This window comes from Pyxicephalus adspersus, chromosome 3 (assembly GCF_032062135.1).
Source record: "Pyxicephalus adspersus chromosome 3, UCB_Pads_2.0, whole genome shotgun sequence".
In the NCBI taxonomy this organism is placed as follows: Eukaryota; Metazoa; Chordata; class Amphibia; order Anura; family Pyxicephalidae; genus Pyxicephalus; species Pyxicephalus adspersus.
In genome coordinates this window covers 84,537,074-84,564,380 of record NC_092860.1, presented here as the reverse complement: position 1 = coordinate 84,564,380, position 27,307 = coordinate 84,537,074, and the positions used below count along the sequence as shown (strand labels likewise).

Here is a 27,307-nt window from a genome sequence, read left to right as displayed (position 1 = left end):
TAAAAAATCCTGCTTTTTAATTATAATAAAAGTTCTATATGAAGAAGTAAAGGTTGAGTGTTTAAAGTGAAAGGGGGGCATGTTAAAAAGACAGAACGGAATATAGGGGAAAACTGTTGCTGTGCAAGTAAAATAAAAAATATTTTAAAAAATTACCACTGAAAATAATGCAGTATCCTTTGTTTTTCTCAAAGAAACGGAGTTGTATTTCAGATATTTTCTAGGAGTATTTGTCTTATATGGCAGAAAAAGAAAATAACTTCACATTCTGTGAAAGAAAAAAATTGAAATAGAATTTTGACACTATATATAGACATCTGTGGGTTGTATTTATATTTTTCACCTATTGATTCAGCTGTATTTAAATGCACAGCTGTTCAAATCCCTATGTGTTGCTCTTTTCAATGCTGCCACCTAGTGGCCCATTATCAGAAGAGTACAGTGGACACAATAGAAAATGCAATACAAACTCCCTATTATCTGGAAGCACTAGCACTAGGCACTCTCAAGCAACTGCCATTTGATCTGCCCCCCCCCCCCCCCCCCCCCCCCCCACCTTTGAAAAAAAAATTAAACTTGGCACCACGTGTCATCAGTAAGCCGGCGCTTTGTGCATCAGCTGAACTCCTATGGCTCCCATGTGTTCTCAACTGTATCTTCTATCTTGTATGACTGAGCTGCTCATTCTTTGTTGAAACGACAGGCATTTTGAAATACAACCCTTTGTGTTATTGCACTACACACACCATCATTGCTTTTCCATGTTATTTTACATACATTCTTGTGTCTGAATATTTAGTTCTTTATCTTCATGTGATGAAATATAATGAAAATGCTGACAGTGAGTCCAACCTTTAGACTGAATACAACTGGAGGAAAGAGTATATATTACATAACTATCCACACTTGATTTTAGAATGTAGTTCAGTTCGTGGCATATCTGATTTCTCAGTCAACAGAGCTGTCTTTTAATACAATTTACTTCTAGCTGCAAGCTTCTTGCCGATATACATATATTATACAAAAGTAAAAAAAAAAAAAAAAAAAAACAATAATGTTGGCTTGTCGTTAGTTAGGGGCATCCAAAGCAATTTTAGCCCTCATGCAGCATTCAGTAAAATAATGTCTTTCAATATCAGTTCTAAAATGTAATGCTGGAAATTAGCATTTTGTATACAAAATGGCATCCCAGATGTTTCCTGATGATCATTCCTTGGGATCAAAAGCTTTACATGACAACAGTTCATAATAATTTAGAAGGTGCCAATCCATTCCAGTCCAGTGATCCTTTTTTTAAATGTTCTGTTAATGCTCCACTGGTGGAAAATTTGCCTCTGTTATGTCCAGGGTGTCCGGTAATACGTTCCCTGAAAACTGCAATACAAAACATTGTACAGTTGTTAGATTTCATAGTACCTAACATGGCACAAATGAGTTTTTTTTGTTGTAAAACTAACTTAATGTAGTTAAGTACTACCTGATGTTACGTTCCTTGAGCAACCTTCTGAGATAACTTTTAGTTTTTAAGTGAGGCCTGGACTTACTCACCAACCTTGTATATCATACTGACCAGTAAGGGAAATTCCACTGTACAGGAGGTGCTTGTGTAGTAAATGGAGCAATTAAAGCAACTCTGTCCCCAAGGCAATAAGTAACATTGCTAGCAAATGTTTTAAATCCTAGCCAAGATCCGTTCCAGGTTTGCTGGATCAACCAGGTTCACTGATGAAATTATATCCTCTCCAGCCTTGGAGAGCTTTAATAAATCAGGCCTTATATATCACAGTTGCTTTAATGCTATGGGCAAATTGTGTTCTCCATAGTATCCATAAAAGGATCTTCATTTAGAAGCTTTATACGTTGTGGAGAATGTGGTATTTCTACATGCTTGTATTTCAGCATATTCTTGCAACCACAATATGTTTAGCTGTAATTTAATAGTTGTTTGTGATTGAAATAATTTGGTGCACTCTAGATTTATGTTTGTGATGTATTCCTGCAGCGTCGGTCATGGTAATCCAGCATAAAGCTGCAAAAACCAGTGCAAAGTTACTTTTATCAACCCAAAAATGATTCAGGGTTTCACTCAAGTACTTTTATATTTTAAGGCACCATTGGTTATGTCCATCTTGTTGTGTGTTTGTATGTAAGATGTTTTGACTATATTGGCCTGTTTTTTTTTTCTGTGGAGGGGCCCATGGGGTCATTTTCTCTGTACATGTGAGTGCTTGTACTTAGGTTATATTTCTTGCAAATACATGCACAAAATATAGTACAATTACAGATAATTAGTGCTTTATTTTATAGGAGATATTATAAAACAGCAGACTCACCTGTGGTAAGGCTGTGCTTGAATTATGTGTATCAACTGTAGCAATCGAAGGAATACGGGATTCTGGCATTGTCTTGTTCTCTTTCTTTCCCAACTTTGAACTGCGAACTATAAAATCATTTATTACTCACCTAACAGTAGCCAATTACACAAACACAATAAGAAGTTCACAGGTTCATTTTCATACCAACAAACACAATGCTAAGGAAGTTGGATTGTTTGAAAAGACTTGTTGTAGTATACAAATATGAAATATAAAAGTGGTATATAGTTATTTAAATTCTTCATTTACATCATTTAAATCATGCAATCATACAACATATCAAAAGAATGTTGCTGATATCCTAGGTTTAAAGTGAGTTTAAAGAAGCTTTACCTATATATCATTTTTAATATATGCCTATTAATACTTTTCAATAACTGGTTTATTTCTGCAAAGCAGATTTAGGGAAACAAAAACCTAAATAATAAAATTTCCCAACAAAAATGGAATATATTGCAGTTTACCAATCCTTACAAGTAGTGGCTAAATACATTTGCAGCAGGTACAGAAAACACTCTATAATCTTTCCAGAAATGTGAGTTCATGAGCTCAATTGAAAGTATAAATGATTATTATCTTCATTCAGTAAATTATTAGTTCGAGGAGAGATGAAAGGAAAAAAAAAAGACATACCACTATAGAAATTACATCCCTCTGTGCCTTTAAGTTCTGGTAAATGACCGTAGCTTAGCTCCGGCAGCCTCATGTCAGCTCTTGAATAATCCCATTTTTTCTTGTTGAGTTGAAGAAGACTCTTTTCATTGGCAACCTGTTGTCAAATACATGTATAGGTTAATGAGTATACTACTTCTACAAGTACCAGATTTATTTTACTTTGCTCTATTGAGTTTTTCTGGCTTGCACTTGTACACAGTAACCCTCTGATATAAACAAAGCTAGTTAATATTAAAGTTTCTCTGCAAATGTGCAATCAGGTAGGCCTTTTTTGCAGAAAGGAGCAGAAAATAAGCCTGATTTATTAAAGCTTTCTGAGACTGGAGAATATTGACTATCATGAGTGATCCAGCAAACCTGAAATGGATCTCGTCTAGGATTTAAAACATTTGCTAGAAAATTACTTCAAAGAAATCCCTTCCAGGTTTGCTGGATCACCCAGCTTCACTGATGAAAGTGTATCCTCTGCAGTCTTGGAGAGCATTGATAAATCAGGCGCAATATCCCTTTTTGCAAGAAAGCATGCTTACCTTCCTGATCACTACCCTCAACTGTCAAAAGTGTTTGATCTACGAATTAGCAAATCAGTGTAGGAGGCCAGGATACTGGACGCAACCTGGCTTCTTCTGCTCCTGCCAGGACTGAATGAACAGGTGACGACATCCCGGCCCAGCCAGTGTCCATCAAGATTACTGAAGAGCCGAACAAGTAAATACATATTTTAAACTGATATTTACTACTGCATTTACACTATTTGCTATATGACACAATCCAAAAGAAAATACCCTGTTTTTAATTAACTCAACTTTCCTGCTGGCTTTTTTTTTCTTCTTTATACTGAATGGAGAACTGCAGGTTACTTTTATAGTTGGTGTATAGTTTTGGAGCATAACCAGAAAAAATAAACCAAAAAAAAAAACAAAAAATACTGAATGCAGATATAGGGGCTTATTTATGAAAGATTTCTTTGAGATGTGAAAGGTATATTTAGTGTAATACATAGGATTTGCATATAGATTTACAGTATACAGTCTGTTAACCTCTAAAGAACAGCAGGGAAGGTAGCAGCTAGCATGTAAAGTACAGTAGTAAATAACAACGATATTTGCTTTTTATTAACAACAGAAACAGATAATAAAGGATTGGTTGTAATGGTTACTGTATTATCAATGTCCTAAAATGTTTATTAGTAATAAAAAAAATACATGGCTTTACCAGACTTGAAAGGTTTGGATTATAAGAATTTCCAGGAGAAGGTTTTCCTCCATGTAGTTTGAAACTGCTTACATACATTTTACCCTTTTCTTCTCCCCTGAAATACATTTAAAATGAACAGTCCTAAACATGTAGTAGTTCTAAACATAACGTATCATAATAATCAGAATATTATAATAAATAAAATACTAAAACTCAAATTTAGGAATATTATCAGAGAGTATGCAACAGGTTGGGTTTTTACAGAGATTTTACAGGACCAGAGGTTGGACTAAGTTGTCACCCTTCAAGTCCAAACTTGAAGTTGCAAGTTGCTAGTTGCTAGTCAAAATCCCCGCAAGAGTCGAGTCGCAAGTTGTTTAGGTGACTTAAAGCGTACCTAAACTCAGAATTTTCACTTTACATAAAAGGGTAGACAATCCTTTTATGCTAAGTAAAAATTATGTTTTTTTTTCTTCTTTTAAATGCAACACCCTTTTTTTTTTTACAAAAAAAAGGTGCAGCACCGCCCCCTAATTTTCGATAACCTGGGCGATTTAGAATGAATGGGAGCGCAAATCCTCCTGTGATACCTACATCAGGCATCCGGGGAGGCTCTTGGGTGCTGCTTCTGCGCATGCCCGAGCATCTTGGACATGTGCAGACGAAGCCTTTTCGTGGGGAAAAACAAATTTTGCCGATCTCACGCATGCGCAGTGAGATGGGCAAGTATTTTTTCCCATCCTACGTCACCCGATCTCACGCCTGGGTGGGGTGATGTAGGATGAAAAACCAGGAAGAAGAGACGAAGATGGCGCCCCGGACAGATGCAAGGACGACGCGGGACATGACAGACAAGATTTTCAAGAGTATGCAATAGGTTGTGTCACACTTACCTCTTCCTTGCTAAAGCACAGGCATCTCTCTTCTGCGCATGCGAGCAGTTCTGACCCTGGGGGTGTCTCACTAGTGCCGAACCCCCTAGCTTGCTGATCATTTTTTCTACACCTGTTGGTTAATTTTGTGCCTTCCCTGTCCAGCTCCTGTGTTAACCCCTCGTTGCCCAGTTTGTTATTTCCCAGCCAATTCCCTTGTGTTGTTCCAGTGTTCCTCTCTGTCTGTGGTTAGTTGCCCAGTTTGTTAATTCCCAGCCAATTCCCTTGTGTTGTTCCAGTGTTCCTCTCTGTCTGTGGTTATTCCCGTGTCACCTGTGCTTTCTGTCGCTTCCTGTGTCTCCTGTGTTCCCTGTGTCTTGGTGGCTCCCGTGTCACCAGTGTTTATTTCCTGGATCCCTGGTACTTGACCCCAGGCTTGTGACCTGACCTTTCTTGCTTGCTGCCTGCCTCGACCCTGGCCTTCCTTGACTATTTATCCGTCTAGTGATTTGATATCGTGCATCATCCTGCCCACCTGGTGTGCCCAAGGACCGCAATCTGGCAGTACCCAGCAGCGCAACATCCTCACCATCAGAGGCTCTGGAGAAGACCTGGTTGCTACTTCTGATCTTGCCCCCTGACCATTCTCAGAACTCACACCATTTTTGTGCAAGCCATAGCCCTCCCTAGAGGTTTGTCCCCCCAAACGTGACAAGATAGGTTTATATAGAGATTGTGCAAGTGTATAAAATAGGTTGGGTTTATACAGAGATTATCCAAGAGTATGCAATAGGATGGGGTTATACAGAGATTATATAAGACTCTTAATTTATTCATATTTTAGGGAGATAGCACTTTAGTTCACAAAAAGTAAAACCCACATCAAACTATAGGCTCATTACACATAGACATTGTTTCCGAAAAGCATATTTAGAGGTACAGACAAAACACTCCAATAAAGATCTCAACATTTTGATATTAAGATATGTGCCAACACATTTATTAGCTTTAAACAAGATTGAGAATAAAAAAGCTGCTTGAAGCAGGTAAGAAAGAACTCAGGTCAAATGTACCTGTGCATCAATTTTGAATGATCTCAATATCTTAAACTAATGTTAAACTGATGCTGTCAGAATTGGAATGGCCCTTAAAACTGATGGGATTTAGAGTTTTTTCTTTAAAAAGACAGTAAAGCATTTTATAATTTCACTATGCCTTGATTTTTGGTTGAAAAACTAGTAAAATCTGCTAAACAGAATTCCTTGCTTCAGCTTAAAACAACATATTCATGACAACATCTATTCGGACTAGTCTGCATTCCATTCCATTCCACTCAACATCCACCAAAGGATTTAATTTTTTGTAAATATTTTTAGGTTGTCTAATTTTACTCTCCCAGTGTGACATATTTCCATATAATTTTCTTTTAATATATACAGTGGGGGCATACTTTTAAAGCATTAAATATTTGATAAATGTTAGTCACTGGGTAATAATTATATCCCTATATGGCCAAATGTTTGTGGACACAATCACCATTCTACTTCATCCTAAAGGTGTTCAGTAGGGTTGAAGTCAAAGTTCTTTGCAGGCTACTCAATTTCCTTTACACCAAACTGGTAAAATCCTGTAAATATAGAACAGTCTTTTGATGCTGTAGCATTTTAAATACCTTATAAAATAACTTGAAACAACTGAACTTAATTTGTAAAGAGTTGTCCACATTCTTTTGGCTATATAGTAGGTGTGAAAGTAAGGTGTCCACAAACTTTTGGCATTATTAACTGCACTTACATGCAATAAAATTCCAAGGTGGAGAATCAGCGACTGTTATATAAGGAAACTAAGAGGTTCCAGTTACCTGAAACTAACATGGCTCGAGCCAGATGATGCAGTAGTGTTGGAAGATAGGTGGGGAGAGATGTTAGTAAGGTTGTAGCTTATTGGAGGAATCATCCCCATTGGGCTTTTATGGTGGTCCAGGCTGTTGCTTGATTCTTTTAGCGTGATATAAGGTCCTGTCCTGCTCTGATTAATGGCACCAGTAAAAACACCACTAGCATTGGATGAACCATCAGTCTTCTCAGCCTTTTCTGAATCCATTTTAATTATTTTCACCTTTGAAGGTTTAGTCTCCTTCACTTTGTGATCAATATTAAAGTCCTGCATTAAAAAATAAAAATATAGAATGAATTATTTTTTCCATGTTCCAGGAAACTTTCCATAGTATATACATGACGCTAGCATTCCTATTAGTTTTTCTGAAACAGTTTTCAGAAAAAGGCCAACCTTTGCAAATCTGTGTTTCTCCCCTTACACGTTGTGTTTTTCCCCTAATGTGTTGTTTTAAATATATATATATATATACACACACAGGTAGTCCTCGAGTTAGGGACATCCGACATACAGGCGACTCTTAGATACGAACAGGGCTTCCCTGCTCTCTCCTGTGCAGGACGGAGGATTGATGGGGGGAGGAGGGACCGTTTGCATGACTTGCATAAGAAATCTTTTGCTAAACATAGCTGAGGTTGTGGGTGATCTTAAGAGCTGAGCTGATCTGTAACATCTTGTAACTCTTAATGACCAAGACAAACTCTGCAGATGTTTCTTTTTGCATATCAAAGCCCAGCTTGCTCCAGAAGTTAATGATGTCTAGACTCCATAAAGTTTTTGACACCACGCTGCCTAACAATTTGTTGAGACAAACATCTGTCCTAATTGCATTTACTAAAATAATGTACCTATTCTGATTTGCATACAAATTCAACTTAAGAACAAACCTTCAGTCCCTATTTTGTATGTAACTCGGGAACCACCTGTACATAGCCCTACATTGTAACTGAGAACAACCAGGGTCCACCCAGACGTGGAGCATCAGAAGAAAAGAAGAGTGCAAATTTTCCCTTTCCTCTAAGCAAATAAAAGTTGTATATTTTCTGTGCTGGAGGAACCCTACTGCAAGAGGTACTCCTCATTCTTTCTAGAGAGTAACTTTAATACATTGTAACCTAGTCAGCAGATATCTGTTTATTCTGGAAGGGAATTTCTAACAAAGTAACAAAAAACATCTTATTTTGAATTTATTGTTACAGACTTTGTAATATCTGCAAACAATGCCTAAAATGTATGACCAGCTACAATGTTTTTTTTAGCTTCGGACAGAGAAGGATTAAAACACAGGTAAAGGGTTGCTATTAGCAAATAATCATATTTTACCTGTAGTGCCAGGGCTTTCTTTTCACCAGGATATTCATCTTTTTCTTTCTTAACATTCTTTGTTTTCTTAGGTTGCAGCGGAATGTCTTTGGAGAGCTTCTGGACTTTTGCACTGATTTCCTGAGAAAACCTAACAATGGAACAGAATGATGCTTAGTCGGCAGGTATTCTTCTTCTATTCTATATACTATTTATGCAGTAGCAAAATGATAAATATCACATATGTGTCCCTGATCCATGACTTTGTAACTGTAGAAAGTATGGGAGTATTCGCATATGGGTGCTGGCAACATGTCAAATGAAAGAGCTCCCTGATACAAAGTTACAAAGGCAGACTTATTTAGCTACTGTATGAAGTCAGGGAAGTCAAGCCCCAATAACAAAGTGCAACCGAATCAGAAAGGGCTCCAGATGAAACATTTTAGGTAAGTACAGGCAATACAGAACATCTTGTTTTATGTACTCTAATTTAGATTTTACAGGTTCATGTATATTTTTCTTGTGTGGGGCATAAAATAAAGTAGTGCCCACATGGGAATATGGCCCCCCTGACCTATTAGTCCTATTTAATGTACAGCGCTGCGTAATTTGTTGGCGCTATATAAATCCTGTTTATTAATAATACTATTAATAATAATAATAATAATATAATAGCCCTGATTTATTAACGCTCCCCAAGGCTGGGGAAAATACACTTCCATCAGTGAACCTGGGTGATCCAGCAAACCTGGAATCATATCATAATCAAATATCAGAAATAAAGAATATACAGTATGTCATTTCAACACTTGCGTTGTTATATATACATGGATTCTGATTTTTTTCTACACACCTCTCTGTGAAGCCATCCTTCTTAAACAGGTCATGCTGTAGCAGGGTCACACAGGGTGGCCTCTTGTCTGGGTCAATTTGTAAACAACACTGCAATACAAGTTCATATTATTTTAAAATATACTTTTACTTAGTTAGTGTTTTTTAAGCTGTTCCGTAGCATCTTAGTAAGCGGTTACATTGACCACTTGGGACAAACAGTTTTTATACTATTACTGTACAAGCACTCCATGGCACAATACAATGGTGTTACAACTTTTCCAACAACTATTACTGTCACTGATTTGGACAGCATAGCCTGCTTGTAAATGAAACATACTGATATGTTAAACATATACAATATCACAATACAATATTCTTCACAACAGTGGTTCATTACAGGAAATCTGTATTTAGTGATTCTCCTATTAATTAGCTCCTTCCAAAAATAATAGCCATTTTGCTCCCTGTGGTTTTTATACATTCTGGGGCATTGACCTGAAACAAATATTTTGCCATTGAAGTCATTGCTGGTCTACATGTTCCTGGTCAGTGACTCAAAAAGGAATGAAATTTCTGATAACCAGGCAACTAGCAATTTAGAAAAAAAACTGTCAACAAGAACAACATGCATATTATTCAGAAGGATCTTTCCAGGTCTACGTGCTTCAAAGGCAGTAGTTGATTCCCACCAGGGAATGTTTGAGGGAATGTCAGTTTCCCAGATTTATAAATAGAGCCCAAAATGTCAAGACACAGAGATTAATAAAAAACGTGGCTAATAAACGAGTCTAAAAACCCATACTCTATACAAACCTTTATAAGCCCTTCAATAAATATAGAACAAAATAAAATTCAATTAATGATTATACAGTAGTCCCCCTCTATATCGCGGTTTGCAAATTGCGGTCCTGGTATATCGCGTTTTCTGTAAACCCATGATGTTGTATTGGAAAGCGCAGTGTGGGAGTTCAAGGAGGAACAAGTCTGGCCAATCAGAATCCACCATTCATTTGGATTTAATGAGTGGGGCAGTTTGGGAAAGTTGGGCATCCATGTAACGCAGATTTTTGTTTATCGAGGTGGTTTTGGAACATAACCCTCACGATAAACGGGGGTCTACTGTATTATGAAAAGATACTTTTACTGACGAAGTAATTATACTGGTAGTGTCTCAAGTTTATTTTTGGTTTAAGAGCACTTTGGGTTAGAAGACAGCTTGTTTTGCATTTAGCTTTGTCTGTCTTAAAACCTTCTATTCAACCTGTTTACTACAGACGAGTCAACGCAGATATGAAATATGGGAGTAAATGTATTAAAGGTTTAGAAAGTGTTCAGCTGGCAAATAAATTTGCTTAGTAGAGTTCCACTGTGCAAAGTAGTAAATCTGTCATTTACCAAAATATTATTGATGGAGATTCAGTCACTGTTTTTGATTAACCAAGGAATGTTTCGGCGAGTGCCATATTCACTGTTTTCTAAACAGACCCCTGAATACAATATCCAAAAATATGTACTTTATATGGGTAACATATACAATTTATGAAATTGATATGATAATAAATAATACCTTGGCTAAGTCTAATATGACAATAGGAAGCTTAGGATATCGTCTTTCAAGGGGTTCAACCTCTTTAATTTCTGGCAAGGTCACTCCAGCGAACAGTGGATTCTTATAGAAGAGATCTTGAAGTCTTGGGGTCAGATTACCTACAAAATACAGTTATGTGATAATAATAATAATATTCATTGACAGACCTAGAATTTGCAAGCCAAGTCGTCTGTGGTATTTGCCTAATGAAACGCTGTCTACAGAGTCACAATATCTAATTTGATTACCATTGTATTTTATTGACCTGACCCAGAATAGAAGAGTTTTTCAATTTATAGAGTAGCTTGTAAAGTATTAACTGTACTGTTGACATTGAATGCTATGATGGCTCTAGCCTCCAAAGCAAATTTCATAAATTAGTCACAGAAATTGCTGATGCTCATTTTATGCTGGTTATGAATAATATGTGTGAATAATGTATGTTCTGTAGGATCTTATTATAATCTTGGAGAAAATAAGCACAATCATCAGTGACCAATATTTGGGTTACCAGACAGAAGTGTTGGTAAATTGCTTTTTTACAGTCTATATTTTCCAAAAAGATCTTAAATGTCATACTCACTGTTTGTTGAAAAAAAAGTTTTCCAGAGATCTGGGGAAAATGAAAAGTACCTTGGCATTTGATTATGTGGTATAACTGATCAATATCTGAATCTCCAGGAAAAAGTGGTTCCCCAGTCAGCATTTCTGTTACCAAGCAGCCAATTGCCCATATATCAACAGCTCTGATAAAAATAAATACAACAGTACCAATTACTAAATGCCTTTCACAATCAAGAAACTTATACTATTGCAGATTATTGCAAAATCATCTTACTTGCCATACTTGATATCCCCAACCAAAAGCTCTGGTGCTCTGTACCAACGTGTGGCCACATAATCTGTATAAACCTCCCCTGGGGCAGCCAATGTACGAGCAAATCCAAAATCACACAATTTGACCACACCAGAGGCAGATACTAATATATTTTCTGGTTTTATGTCTCGATGGATGATCTAGACAAAGAGAATAAATCATTTTAAATCATGATAGAAAAATTCTATTTAATATATACATGTTTTTCATAGCACCTTGACTAGCACTGTACAATGGGCCCCATAAACTGTCTGTTCCTTCGCCACCCTGCCTCCCTCATTTATTGTTGGAGCCCCTAAAATGTTACTGTTTTTGAGCACAAATGTAAAGTCCACTAGACTGATAATGCAATCCTTAGTGTCTGAGTGGCTAATCTCTAGACATGAGCATTACCTTATGTAGGGTTGAGATTTCAAAAAGTCATTATTTATGTAGTATTCATCCAGCAGTGGATTGTGACGATGGAAGGTGCTTGTCAGTAAGGAAGCAGGCACCTCCTGTAAAGCTCTGGTCTAAGTTTGCTTTATACCTGTTTTCTTTAAAACAGGTTTACTTTTAATAGAAGTTCCACATTTATGACCCTGTATGTTATTACCTTAATTATTTGCTGCCCTAAAGGGAGCTCCGGCAGCCTTCCCACCCACCACCTTTTAAGGTCCATGCAGCTGTATGACCCACAATCCTGGATTCTACAACTACAGTTTTGGATTATGCAGTGGAAAGTATCTGGGTAAGACACGTTTATGTAGCAAAATAACTTGTGGGTATACACTCAGGGTATATCCTAATTAAAGCTAAACTCCAACTTTTCATCTCCTACTCAGACTGTGGTGTTAACCTGTTTTCCTTTTTCTTTGCCTCATGACAGGTCTTTTCCAGGCTTTGAAATAAATATTGTAAGATACTTTCAAGTGGAAGTGATATGTAACACAATAAAACCTACTTCCTAGCAACAAGTTGTTCTATTGTCATACTCACATTGTGACTGTGGCAAAACCCAATCCCTCTGATAATCTGAAACAAATACTTCCGCACTCGATTGAAGTCCAATCCACTGGGAAACTGTTCAAGGTCGTCAAGCACTGTCCGATCAACAAATTCAAAGACTAAATACCATCTTTTCTTTTTCTTGCAAACTTCTAATAGGTTTACCAAGTTTTCATGGCGCAGTTGCTGTGTGGGGTAAAAAAAGGAATTTAGAAATGTTAGCAATAGAAAGTAAACCTGCAAAATTTTTTGTTGCACGGTACAAATTTAGATGGTCTATAAATTGTGTTTCTGCAAAGTTCAGATGGACGGCCAGTTTGCCATGCTGGTACTGCTCCTGGTTGCCTAATTTCAACTACCAATAGGCAAAATGCCTATAGCCATTATGATAAAAACCCTTCACTTCTAGATTGTCAGACTAACCCTAGAGCAATCAGCTATTGGGTGCCTGCCAGACCCATAGAAAAACATAAACATTTAAAAATTTAATGGGTAATGACACACTATAATGATCAAACCATGGCCAGGATGTTTCCACAATATTTTTTACATTTTACAGTGGTTAGGGACAGGCAAACTTTTGGCTAATGCACTAAGGATTCAGAGATTTCAATACCAGTTTATATATGAGATAGAAAAAAACCTGCAGTCCCTGAACTAATACATTGTATAGTACACTGGTATTATCAGACATAAGATATTTGCCTAATTTAAAGAGAGCGGACAAAACCATGTTATCATTCCTTAATGCTCCGGAGGACAACTGCTCATCTGGATGTGCTGTTTTACTGCAAAATGAATTATCTTACATTTGTAGGATGTTAGACCCATTGGTTTTAAAAAATTATGTTTGTAACCCAGTGAGACAGAATGGACCTGATTTATTAAAGCTCTCCGAGGCTGAAGGATACACTTTCATGGATGAACCTGGGTGATCTAGCAAACCTAGAATAGACTTATTAAAAGTAATTTGCTATTTTTAGCAAATGTTTTCAATCCTTGACCAGATTTATTCTAGGTCTGCTGCATCAGCCTTGGAGAGCTTTTAAAAATCAGGGCCAATAAGTCTAGTTACCAATGCCTATATGATTGTCACCCAAGATGAATGATTGTGAAAATCTGAAGTGTGTAAAGCTGTCCCCCCCAAGTCATTAACCTGGCGGACCAGGTGGCCAGGTGGTAATTAACCTTTTCTTTATAGTTTAAGACTTGTGAATTTACTGGCCATTGTATGGCTAGTTTCATACAGTAGGTTTAGACTAAAGGTGCGTACACACTTCCAATTTTTATCGTTCAAAACGAACGACGAACGATCGATTGGGCAAAAAATTGTTCGTAAAAAAGTAACCAACGACGCCGACGAACGAGGAAAGTCGTTGGAAACGAACGACCGGACCGGCGGATCGGATTGGACGACGATCGTTGAACATCGTTCGTGTGTACGGTCGTTCGTTGATCGTCCATGGTCTGAGCATGCGTAATGAACGAACGTTCGTTCACTTTCCTGTCGTGCACATAGTTCCTCTATCGTTCAAACGATCGTATCTATTGTGTGTACAATATCTACGAACGATCGTGTCGTTATCTCTATGTGCAGGATCGGTGCTATACGATCGTTCGTAGATATCGTGCAGGATCGTTCGTCGTTCGTTTTCCAACGATAATAATTGGAAGTGTGTACGTAGCTTAAAAGACAAACCACATATTCACATAATTAGCTAAAACATATGAGAGCATAGGCTGGCTACTGAAGTGTGAGCTTGCTTGTCAAACCATTTGTTTTGATGATAAATAAATGTTCGGTTATAAGTACAAATTTGTTTTACTTTTTTTACACTTATTTTTGAATGAAAAAAAACAGGGCTTCTTTTTGTACTTGCAATTGCAGATTTTATTTATTTTTCAGGTGCCATTATTTAGCAATCTATAGGAAAAGAAGTAAGCAACATAGCTAGTTCAAGTTTAGGTCACAGTTTCATCAGACAGGATGCTGGCGCTTTGCTCATTTTGTCACTCTGCTTGGTATCAGATAACTGGCATCTCTGGCATTTGTCCAGTCATCAAGCCCTTAAGTGAAATTGTACGTGCGGTCAGACACCATGCAAGAGGATATTCTGCCATCTCCATGGAAGTTGTTCACAAATAAAACTTCTAGTATTTATAAATGGGTGCATTGTGCTTGCCAACTAACCACTTCAACGCACTGGGATACTCTTAGACCTATTATTATATTTTTATTACAACAGGTATATGCTGTTACTAAATAAAGGAAAGCTGCACTCAACATAAACAAATCACCAGTTAACTTCCATGAAATCTGATTTTGTAAGCTGTAGACGAAATAAAGACAGGAAAAGTTTAACAAATTATAAGTACTACAGAGTTTTGTTAATGACTTGTAATATGCTTTCCTTTAGGAAGAACCATTAGTGATTTTTGGTACTAAATAAAGTACAAAAGGCTTTTGACATGATAAGCTTTTGGCATAAAAAGTGATAGTCCAGCTATATAGATAATAATGATTTAGGGAACTTTAAATTAAAGAATTGTACATGCTTCAGATCTTTTAATACTGAAATAAGCTATCTTGATGAAGGTGAATTTAAAAAGTAATAAACCTTAAAAAAAAGTTAATTTACTCTTTTGCCTCCACTACTCTATGTTTAGTGAGCCCTCCCCCTCCCCCAAACCTTAATAGTTACAAATCTGTGACCACAGAAGGCTATAAAGTTTACTTCCTATGAGGTGGCTTCTTCTTAGATTTCATGATGAAACCCATGAGACTTTTGTAAGGCTTAGAGACAGACCTTATAAAAATGAATGAAGCTTTGCCTTGCTTTCCCAGGAAGTGAAAAGAAGGGGATCAGCTGGACTGGATACCACAATGTAGGTATGCAACTGAAGTGTGGTAGGGGGGTTTGGATCAACTTTGTAGGGAGAAGGAGAAAAAGAGTCCAAATCAACTTGACATGTTCTCATATAGAAATTAAGACTTACAGCAGTAAACCCAAAAACAGTTTTAGTAATGGTGATGTTGGAAGCCTAATCTCTTGAATTATGCAAACTGCTGAAATGTGAAGACCACTGAGAATTATTGGAAGCCCCATAAAAATAAATTTGCTGTATTTACTACAAATAATAACATTTTTGGCAATATTGGAAAATAATGTTTGGATGTGTGCTATAATAAATGTTATGTCATGGTCACCATTCCAATGCAGATACCCCAGTGCAAGATGTTGGCAGTCACGTCTTTTATGAACTGCTACTTTGCATAGACTCGTTATTTAGTTTTATTCTTCATATAAACATACAAACATTACCAAGGGCTCCATAGCTATGCTCTTTAAAATGTATAAATTGTAACAAAAGTGAGAGAAGGAAGACAGCATCCCTGGGATGTGCACCAAACCATCTATGTGACACTTGATTTGAGTATGAGTTCCCAGTAAACACTGAACACTACATGCAATTGCTGCCAACATACTGTTAAAACTACACACACTCAGGAATGTGTCTGAACTCATAATTCATGTAAATTTCTTGTGACATATTTTAAAACTAAATTACAATATACTTTTTTTGCAATTTAACATGATATAACGACGACCTTCAGGGGAAAAGTCCCTAGATCAGGATGAGGATATTTTAATGTTGCACACTATTGCTCACTGCGTTGAGCTTCAAATGTCAGCAAATACTCATAGGTGGATTGAAGGTTCTTAACTATATTGGCCGGGTGCAGAGTGGCGTGCAGAGTGGCATGCTAACAGCCACACTGTGTAGAAGCTGAACAACAATTAGATTTGCGGACACGTATAGGGTGAAATCTTCATGCCTTACCCTGGACAGTTAATACGTTTGATGCATACGACTTGCATTCCATTGTGTCACAGCTAAAGGTGATAAGAGATCACTTGTCTATCTGATTGCCACATATTCCACCTTGTAGTCATCCCTAATCACATGTAGCTTAACTGTGCTAATCCCACAATGCACTTCATTGTACCCCTCTATTGATACACACCAGAAGGCAGTATAAACAACATAGTTTCAAGAGTACTTGTGCCAAATTCATCCAAGCACAGCCGCTGCCGTCATGCTTGATGTGGTGTATTTCAAGCCTGTTACCAGGGAGTTATTCAGGAGATGTTTAACAGAGAAAAGACAGCAAAGGATAAGAAACACAGAGCGGATAAACTACTGATTTTCAATTACATAAATGAAATAGTGCAGTACTTAAGTGCCGAGCTCTGTAAGCACGAAATAACCAAATTATGCAGCAAAACAAACATTATGAATAAAAACCTTTTGTACTTCTGTAAACATAATATAAACATAACATAATATAAACTTAATTATTAGACGTACCAGTAGGTGGTTTTGTATTTTAGTAAAAGTCTTTTTTTAGGCTAAGTTTAGGCAGACAGTTGACAACTACAAAGCTAACTGCTCCCAGGTGAATATTTCATCCACTATGTTCCTGGGAGCAGTGAGGAGGTACTGACACACATTACTGAATATTATGCTCACTACCTGTAATCACCTGTATATATATATAACTTAATAAACCAACTTTCCCCAAGAGGTGAAAAAGAAATTTCCTAAGGTCTCCTAAGGCAATCAGATATTTAACTGATCAGCAGTCGCTGTTGTCATTTCACAAAGATATACATCCTGTTATATTCTGTGCTTCTAGAAAAGCATCTTTTTCTTAAAACAATCTGTAGTAGTTGCTGAAACTACTGCCTATGGAAGCCTATTCTATATTTTCACAGACCTTACAGTGAAGAATCCCTTGGGTTGTTGAAAAATAAAATCTTTTTCCTCCAGAAGCAAAAAATACCCTCTTGTCCTTTGCAATAACTCCAAAGTGAATAATGGAGAAGACAGGTCTCTATATGGACCATTTATATATTTATACAGGGTGGTCATATCCCCCTTATATGTCTCTTCTCAAGGGAGAATAGATTAAGTTCAGCTAATCTCTCCTCATAGCTGAGCTCCTCCATTCCTTTTATTAGTTTAGTTGCCCTTCTCTGCACATTCTCCAGCTCCACAATATCTTTTCCTGTGAAATGATGGCCAAACTGGGCTGCATATTCCAGGTGAGATTTTACTAATCCTTGGTACAGTACAAGATTATGTCTCTTTTACTAGAGCATGTCCATTGCAAGCTACAATTTTCTGTGATCTACATAAACACCCTGATCCATCATAGGTAATATTAATAATAATATTCCCCCAGTGTTAAATAGTGGTGAACAGAAATGATACCACTTTTTATAAGATGCCTCTCTGAATAAGCTGTAATGTGGACGAGCCAATTTAAGCCTCTTTAGGTAAACTGCAGGGTGAATGAATAACCTAGGAAATGTACAATATAGTCTATTGTGGAAAACGAGTTGAGGAAAATTGACACCCAGAAAACATCGGGAGATGGCCACTGTGAACTAGTTCTTCTGAGACTGAAAAGTCTTAGGAGTAACCATCTGTTTTGAAAGATGTTCTAGAGACTAGTATCGAGTAATTAATCTTCCTTATGAAAATACATTTATTCTCAGTTCATTGGAGTGTGACAAAGCACCACTGCATGTTAAGGCATGTTTAAACCAAGCACAATCTGCTGAATATTAATATGCTAAGTGTAGCAAACCAGACTCAGTTATACATTCAAAGTCTAGCACATTTAGGGAATTGATAAACCTTTGATATGTTTTTTTAAATATTCCACAGAACTACATAAAATAGATAATATTTACATAATTTTTGCTAACATATAAAACCTTTTTCAACTAGTCATATTCAATTACATATATCTAGTGCAACTGGTGAGGCACATTGGGATTGGAAACAGTGTAGCCCCTAATTTGTTAAAGGCTGGACAGGATACGCTTTCATCAGTACTCCAGAAAACTTGAAATGGATCTGTTCCACGATTTCAAAACTTTTTACTAGCAAATAGCAAATGACTATAAAGAAATCCATTTCAGGTTTGCTGGATCACCCAGCTTCACTGATGAAAATGTATGCTCTCCAGCCTTGGGGAGCTTTAATAAATCAGGCCCAATGAAAGCAAACTAAATTCTGGTTATAGCAAGGTATGCTAAAGCCACCGGTTCCAGGAGCTTTGTCAAAGGGGAAATATTTATTTCTCGTTATGCTGATATAATAAACTGTTTTTTGAGTTGTCCGTGAAATTCTTCATTTATCCAGGTTATGGTATAACTAGAAGTACCAATAAACAGGACATAATTAAGGTTAAAGATGATATTATAAAAGGCTTCTTGAATTATTTTGTATAAGCAGTAAAATGTCTTTAAAACTATGGACGTAATTTGATTACCAGTTCTTCTTGCACATACTTTTAAGTCATAGAAGATTGACAGCATTATTATTTTTGATTGTTTGTATTGTATTTAATGTACAGCGCTGCAAATACGTTTAGCGCTATATAAATCCTTTTTAATAATGATAATAATAATAATAATGAAGTACAATATACAGGTAATATATTTATTTTATCATTATTGTAACAAGGAAGGGTTGCAAATTTTTATACCCAACTAGGAATATGGAAAATAACAAACGGCCAAGGAAAATAATTCTAAAATTATAATAAAGTACAGTGGTACCTCGGTATAAGTCCACTTTGGAATAAGTCCAACTTGGTTTAAGTCCTGTTTGGACAAATTTTGCTTGGAATACAACCTTTGTGCTAGAACTTGTATGGGTCAAAATGAGACATAACACCACGCTCTACCCGCGCTATAACTCTCTGTGAATTACAGCACCATCCTAGTAGGCACTCGACTCTTCTCAGCAAGGTAAAGTGAGGTTAAATTTTCATTTATTTCATCTATTTGCTTTTGTATTTATGTATTTTAGTATTAAGCAGTGTTTATATTATTTTATACCGCCCCATCAATGTATAATATGCCAAAAACAATAGGATTTTTTTCATGGGAACAGATTAATCATTTTCCTTGTATTTCCTTTGGGAAAAATGTGTTTGGTATAAGTCCTGTTTGGTATAAGTCCAAGGATCTGGAATGGATTAAGGATTTATACCAAGGTACCACTGTACATCTAAAACAAAACAAAAAAAGTAGGAATAAATTAAACCCTAGTCCAGTGTCTCATTTGAGAAAATCTGTTCACTTCCTGCCCTATAGACACCACAGAAGGGAGAAAGAAACCCGAAACAACTGGGAAAATCATACAACTAATATAGCAACAAACAGCAACAAGTGTTCCAGGTAGAAGATTCTGTTTATTCCTGTCCTGGTGACTACACAAAATTGTGTATTTCTCCTCACTTTCATTCCCAGTTGCACAGGTCACCTGAACAAATAGAGAGGATGAATCTCCCCAGCATTTGCAACGATAAAGAACACTTAACTAAAACTAAAAAGTTACTTTACAAAAAAGTACATACATTTCCAGTACATTTTTATTATTTGCAGTTATTATAAAATTATATCAATAATATAAAAATAAAAAGTGTATAACAAGAACACATACAGTACAAAAATTCAAAATACAATCAACAGGGTAATTACAAATGCTAACTGAGACTTTCTGAAAAGACAAAATAGCACAATTAAATGGTAACATTTTTAAAAAGCTAGGGAAGAAGGCATTAGAAAAAAACTAGAAACTAGAAACACAAGTGTAAACAGTGATAATTAAGTCTTCGTTTTGTCTGCAATTGTCTTTCAGACTGGAAAAACTTGCTTGCTAAATAAAGTCATCTGACCACCACTGCCTTACCACTGCCACAAATTCTTTCCCCTGCTTAGTACTTACTACAAATTAGATTTTATTGGAAACACGTACAAAACAAGAAATCTTCTTATTGGTCAAAGATGATATTACAAGTCTATTACAGTTTGGAGTCATGCATGTATATGAATGAGTGTAGAGAACATTAAATAATCAATTTAATTTTGTAAAATGGAAAATGATAAATGGTTGGCCATCCATGATATCCAACATGTTAAAATTAGCAATGTTATGTTTGAATTAAGTATAAAAGGTGAGGAGCAATATGGTAAAGAGTATAACAAAGGTAAGACAGAATGAAGAGAATAGAGAGGGGAGAGGGATAAAAGGACTGGTGTGTGGATGGGAGTTTCCTGTTGCATTATCCCTAAGTGAGTAAACTAAACAGGCTTGAAGCTGGCCTTCAGGGCATTCATCTATTTAACTGAAGTGCCTCTGTTGTTCACATACATTGATAAAAGAACTCTGAGATGTACCTAATCCCTTACTGCAGAGCTTCACTAAAAAAGCTATTGAGCCATTAACAGCTACACCTCATGTGTTGGGAAATGTGACATGTAGGAGGCACATGAGAAACTATCACTGCAGTGCAGTTTAAATTTTGCATTGTGGCTTTTACTTATGCCATTGATTACCCATATGTTTGGAAATACCATGACATAGTTTTCAACAGCTCATAAAGATATAGCTCCCTACCATCCCACATGCCTCTTTGAAAGCTATTGTTTTTAATGCTGATGGACTGATTGGCTTTTTAGCAATCTTTGCAATCAAGCAAGCTTGTTGGAAAGTAGAAAGTGCAGCAAATTGACAGATGGCCCCCATGGGATAATTTGTTTTGGAGGTCCTTAGGACTTTCAAACAGCTCATCATGTTTGTGGATATGAAAAAGTTCAGTAACCCTTAAAAAATCAACATCCTTGTAAGTCTAACAACAGAACAGTAGGTCATATAATGCAGTGAAGCTGATAAAGAAGAGCATTCTTATTCACTTATTAAACATAAGGCAGCATTTTCCAAAACTACACATTGTTTGCAAATGAACTTTCTGTTGATCAGACACCCTCAGCGATGACTAGTTATAAAGAAGACAAAGCCACATGCAAAATCAAAAATGAAAATCCTTGCATTTGGGGATAGCAGGCAGAGGTATGAGGACACTATAGGCAACTATAGGCACTATATGCAACTGTCACAGAAAATGATACTGTTACAATCTACATTATAAAATTATATTGTAATACTATTTGGCCATTTTACAAAAAGTGGCTAGAAGGTCTTTTTTTAATGAAAGATCCTAAAACGTTGTCATGAAATGCTCATTTCACAGGCCTAGTTGGCTAGTTCACGTCGGTGACCTGGAACAAGTTTGGAGTAATTTACTGTATAAATTTCGGTTACTGATCTACATACACTTCATCTTACTCAGAAAGTTATGGAAGCCAAGGGATCAGCAAAACAATTGGTTCTTTCAGAAGAATGTTACCAAGTAAATCCTGAGAAGACTGTAAATTCTATGCAAAAAGAAGAAAAGCTTTCAAAACTCTATACACTTACTGTCCAATGTCTATTCTGTAATGTGTATGTCACAGGACTGGTTTCTGTAATATATAGCAGGGATCACTATATCTGTTTTATTTGTAAAGTATTTGCATATTTTAGCTGTCTTCCTAGTGAAAGTATTTAGTGAGACAAAGTATTTTTGCTCATCAACACAGCATTTTCAGAGGTGCTAAGTGAATATCTCTGAGTGATAAAGCCTATCAAACAGTATCTCTGCTGCTGTTATGCCAAGCCAATAACAGGGCAATAGGAAGGATATAAATGTTTTGTTATCTTCCCTGTACAGGTTCTTCAAGCAGGCCTACATTCAAGATTGCTGTTACAGCAAAACTCCCATACAAAGGCTGGCTTTATGGGTATTGTTCAGTCACATGCACTGTCTGCATTTGTACAGTGTTTTGCACATACCTATTTAGATTGTTAGCTACATTTATTGCTTAGAGTGTATTTTGATTTGTATTTATATTATATTTATGTTGTTATTTATATTTTAGTAATTATTTTAATATTTATTATGCTATTTTTACCATAAATGTTATTAAAAAAATTCTTTAATTTTTTAGCTCATTACTATACATACTGAGACCTACAATGGCCATAACCTTGCAAGTTTTCAGAAAAACGGCCCCATGAAAAAAATGGACATGCAGGTTTTTTTTGTGTGTTGTCATTCCTCCTCAGGATGTCACAGATGAATAGAACTGGATAAGAAAAAATAGATTGGCACCATAATACAATTTTATTTTTTCTTATATTTATCCTGCCCTTTGTAGGTGGAATTATATTGGGAGGTATTGGTTACATACAGCACATTCATATGCTAAGACAAAGATCAGTGTGTTGTGTCATGGGAACACCTGGATGATCCACCAAACCTGTAATTGATTTTGTATAATCATTTGCTAATATTTGGCAAATGTTTTCAATCCTGGACCAGATCCAGTCAAGGTTTGCTGTTCAACCAAGGTAATCTATCGTCTCCCGTCTTGGAAAGCTTTAAAAAAAAAAAGGCTCACTATGTCCAAACAGCTATAATGCTTCCCCAAACTTGTAATTCAAAGTATTGATGTATTTTCCATTATATATCAGTATCCAGTGTTTATTGGTTCACTTTTCATTGCAGCATGAAATAAAATTACCACTTTGAGAGATAAAGGCTGTCAGAGGTTACAGCAAAAAGCTGCAAGTAAAATGTAGTAATCCAGTAAAAATTTAAAAAGTAACCAGCACCTTAATGACTGATTTAATGCTGGAAGGAGAATGAAAACCAGGTAACCTAGTTAAACATTAGTGTCTAGTGTTTACTTATAGATAAATGTAATGAAGCCATTAGAAATCATCAAAATTCCTGCGGCAGTTAGAAATATTCACATTTTAATTTGTTTCTTGCTCCTTAAAGCTAATTGTAATAAAAATTACAAATATTACAAATACTTGTTCCAGGATGAATTATTATTCATTATATACCCATCTTATTTTTTACAAGTTGTGCCAGAAATTATACTACTGACATAGGACCACAGGACTGGGTCTTTATTAAGACGAACTAAGAGTATGGAGTGTGAGCAGGCCTGCTTTTGCTATGGAGTTTAGGATACTCTATCCTCTTTTATGAGCTGTTACATGACATGAGTTATTAGTGTGTTAACTAACAGGGCAGGACATGCATTGTAAAACAGTAAAATGTGAAAATAATGTTTGATGGACCTTTACAGACATCACTGCTCTCTGTATGGGTCCCCACAAACAAAAAAAAATCAAATCTTACCTTTAGTAACTTAATTTCTCTCATTGCTATTTTTTTAACCATTTTATCATCTTCACTTTCCAAGAACTTCTTTATTGCTACGATCCTGCCGGTTTCCTTGTGCCGGCACTTTAGCACCATGCCATAGGAACCTTCTCCCACCAGACCCAGGTTTTCATATTTCTCCATCTTGTCAGTCCGTGTAGCAACAGCAGAATGCAGTGTTCTAAGGATCTTCTATTTCCTATGACCTGCTGGGTTACATAACAAGAAAGGTTGATGAATGCACCCTGTAAAATCTCAATGCATACATATAAATCTGTTAGTTCTGTTGGTGGTCTTGAGTTTAAAGAATACCATTAAAGTTTATGTGACATGTTTATAGCTTTTCGTGTTTAATTTGTTTGGTTTATTATCCCATCATTTTCCTAAATTAGAATTTTCTATAGCACAATAAAATCATGGAGGAAATCCCTTGTTATTTTCTTTAAGTGGTTTGGAAAATACAATTCTTTGTCATACAAATTTGTTAAAAAGATGCAGACATTCCCACACAGTCATCATTGGGTCTTCACTGCAACAAACTGGAGTTTACCTACAGCTTTCTCTGAAGGAAATAGGATATCAGGCTGCTCAGTACATTTTTAAGCCCATAAAGCATAAGACCCCTTTCACAGTTGCATTTGCAAACCTCCCGGAAAGCCACTCGCAAGAACATTGCAAACTTCTAGTATGCACCCAGAAATGGTACTGTTGTGTTGCCCTTGCAGTTACAGTCTCATTGCCAGAAAAGATTAGTCAATTCCAAAAATGACGCTATAACGCCACTGCAACACAACTGTGTTTTTCAGTTGAATGGGAGCATTTGAAAACATGGTGAGCCTGTGGTACAATGCCGCAGTCTACCATAAGTCTGAAATGGGGTAGTATGCTCAAGACCAACGAAGAGCTTTGGACTACAGCCAGCTATTAAATACTCCAAATAGAACAATGCTGCATTCAGGTAAATGTGTGGTGTGGAATGCACCGCAATGATTTCAGAGATTAGTTTTGTCTATATACCCCCAAAGCAATGCAGACCCAACTCAAATACATATTAAGTACTTAAATGCAATCCTATGCCTGTAAAGCTTCTAGCAACTTATCCTGAGTCAGCATTGCCCAGATTTATGACAGCAATACTTTAGGATCTGATTTTGGTGCAGTTTGGGGCCCTTAGGGAGAACCGTCTCTATTACTGTATATACAGACAGTAAAGTATAATAAGTGTTAAGCTGCCTATGAATTTTTAAGCTGGCCTGCATGAAATCTCAAGCAGTCTGAACATACAAGAATTGGTTAAAAAAAAGAAAATCAGCATATGAATTTTATTAAAGCACCTGCATTTCCAGGCACTGCTAGGAACCCTCTATGAACTGTCACTAGCACTATTTGTGGTGTCGCCCTACAAGCAAGATAAATCCCAAAATCTATTTAATATACACACCGATTTATACCGTGTGTTCCCAATACCTGAGTATCTCAATCCCTATATGTATAACTAAAGTCTGGAACAACCTACTCTTTACTATGAATTCACTCATAAACTCATCACAGGGATCTCCATGACATATTTCAAAGAAGTCTCTATTTGCTGAATAAATAAAATTAAATATAATATAATTAAAAAATATTTGTATAATATGTAGCTGACAATGTACAAATATTCTACATGTATATAATACAGTGGAGAGCAGGATGGAAATGATACTTGATAATGGCATTACATGATACACAGACAGTGTGCGTGTATATCAGAATGCATGTGTTCTTTTTTCTTAGGGTGATCGGAGGAGAAAGGCAGGTCTGGCTGGTCTCTAAGCAAGGCACAATACATTAAGCTACAATAATATGTGTTACATTATTACAAGTATACATAGAACTGATACTGACCAGGTAAAACACCCTCCCCTATAATAAAAGAAATAGATATACTGTATACTATATACATTTCATTGTTTGTTTTAGATTATTATTATTTCTTGTTGCTATGATACACATTAGCTATTACTATAAAATAAACTTGAGTGCTACAAAAGATTATGATGATTTATAAAAAAAATAATATCTGAGAGCTGTATTGTGTGCAGCATTTTTTCCATTTACATGGGTAAGAGATGAACAAAAAACTTTGTCATATATTATATATATATATATATATATATATATATATATATATGTTATAAAACATATTACCTAGTGCTGTATAATAAATAGGGGTTGCATATATGTAAGATCTATAGCACCTTCCTTTTCCCAAATCTTCTGCAATGCACAGCAGTTCATACAAGGGTTATGCAGCATGACAACCCATGCATGGAGTGAAATGTATAGCAGACTGATAGCAGACTGGATTATTGCCATACAAAAGAGAGCCATGTTCATTATGTCACCTACCTAATTCTTGCTAATAAGCGCAGATCTTCTTCATTCTGACCCCGAAGACAAAGGAAGAATTCACGGCTGATCCATAATAGAGCTATATACCAATAGCATCCTTCTTAAATCAAATATACATTATTTTTGGTGAAGCATATGCTGAAAGTTGATGAGCTTGAGGTGTGAAATAGGAATGGCAGGGTGATTAACCCCTTGCAGGTGCTGGGTGTGTAATGTGTAGTTAAAATTCAGAGTGTATTGGATGGCTTCTGTGCTCTGCATACAATGGAAGCAATAGTAACCAGTTTGTGTGTGAATGTGGCTGAGCTGGGGGAATGCTGGTCACCTTAGCAACTGCCCCCTGCAGGGAATACACACAGGGAACAGGATTGCATTCATGTCACAGGAAGAGTTAGCTCATTACACACATACTTACACACAGACATGGCAGAGTGGCATTCTTTTTTAGAAGTTGCCTGTCTTTGTGCAGCAGACATGAGACAGCCTAATGGCGGGATGACAGGCAGAGTCCCTCCAATATTACACAATAAATAAAACATGTTCTACATACCTTGTGACATCACACAAATCATAGACAAGCCAGCCACGGCTGTACCATCCAGGCACTGCATAGGAATCAAGAGACAAAAAAACAAGCATACTTGTTTCTTTGGCAGAAAATGGTTACCTCCTGTATACACAGTCCTAGAACTAAAATGTAATTGTATGCAATCATTCCAGTATTGTTAGAACAATCAGAGCCTTTGTCAACAGGATTGTGTGGATAGCATTAATAGCATCAGATGCTTCTGAGATCATTTATAACTCACTGAAAGGTGTATTTGACCTGCAGTTGACCCCATTTCGTCCTGCATTGGACCTGAACAAAAATTGCCAGCACAGTAGCACTTATGTAAAAAAGATACCTGATTATTATTATTATTAAACAGGATTTATATAGCGCCAACATATTACGCAGCGCTGTACATTAAATTACCTGATAGGAAGAAGACTTCATTTACCTACCTTTATAGCAGTCCAACCAAGAATTCCCAATTTAGATGGGGTTGATTGCCTGTTGCACCAAGCATTTTCTGTGGTTCCCCCACATTGAGTACTGTTGGTATTGTCAGCAAGAGAAACGTCAATGAGTTATACGTCAACACATATAAAAATATATGCTGCTCCTTC

The 27,307-nt window shown here is 36.4% G+C and overlaps 1 protein-coding gene across 5 annotated transcripts; it reads right to left on the bottom strand.

Moving 5' to 3' along the window:
* Positions 1-923: 923 nt before the first annotated feature.
* CDKL2 (cyclin dependent kinase like 2) lies at positions 924-27,307 on the bottom strand. 5 transcript variants are annotated; one of them, XM_072405541.1, is made up of 13 exons: positions 27,143-27,307; positions 23,720-23,952; positions 12,595-12,789; positions 11,578-11,756; positions 11,373-11,485; positions 10,719-10,858; positions 9,171-9,259; positions 8,339-8,468; positions 6,981-7,282; positions 4,266-4,362; positions 3,009-3,144; positions 2,334-2,440; positions 924-1,374 (listed from the first exon to the last, which is right to left on the bottom strand). In XM_072405541.1, exons 2-13 carry the CDS (start codon positions 23,885-23,887, stop codon positions 1,306-1,308), a joined length of 1,725 nt encoding a protein of 574 aa, XP_072261642.1. In that variant the 5' UTR covers positions 23,888-23,952; positions 27,143-27,307; the 3' UTR covers positions 924-1,305. The 5 variants fall into 5 exon arrangements, with proteins under 5 accessions (XP_072261642.1, XP_072261646.1, XP_072261643.1 ...); XM_072405545.1 differs by lacking the exon at positions 27,143-27,307 and adding an exon at positions 26,688-26,791 and having other exon boundaries at positions 23,720-23,949; XM_072405542.1 differs by lacking the exon at positions 27,143-27,307 and adding an exon at positions 26,688-26,784.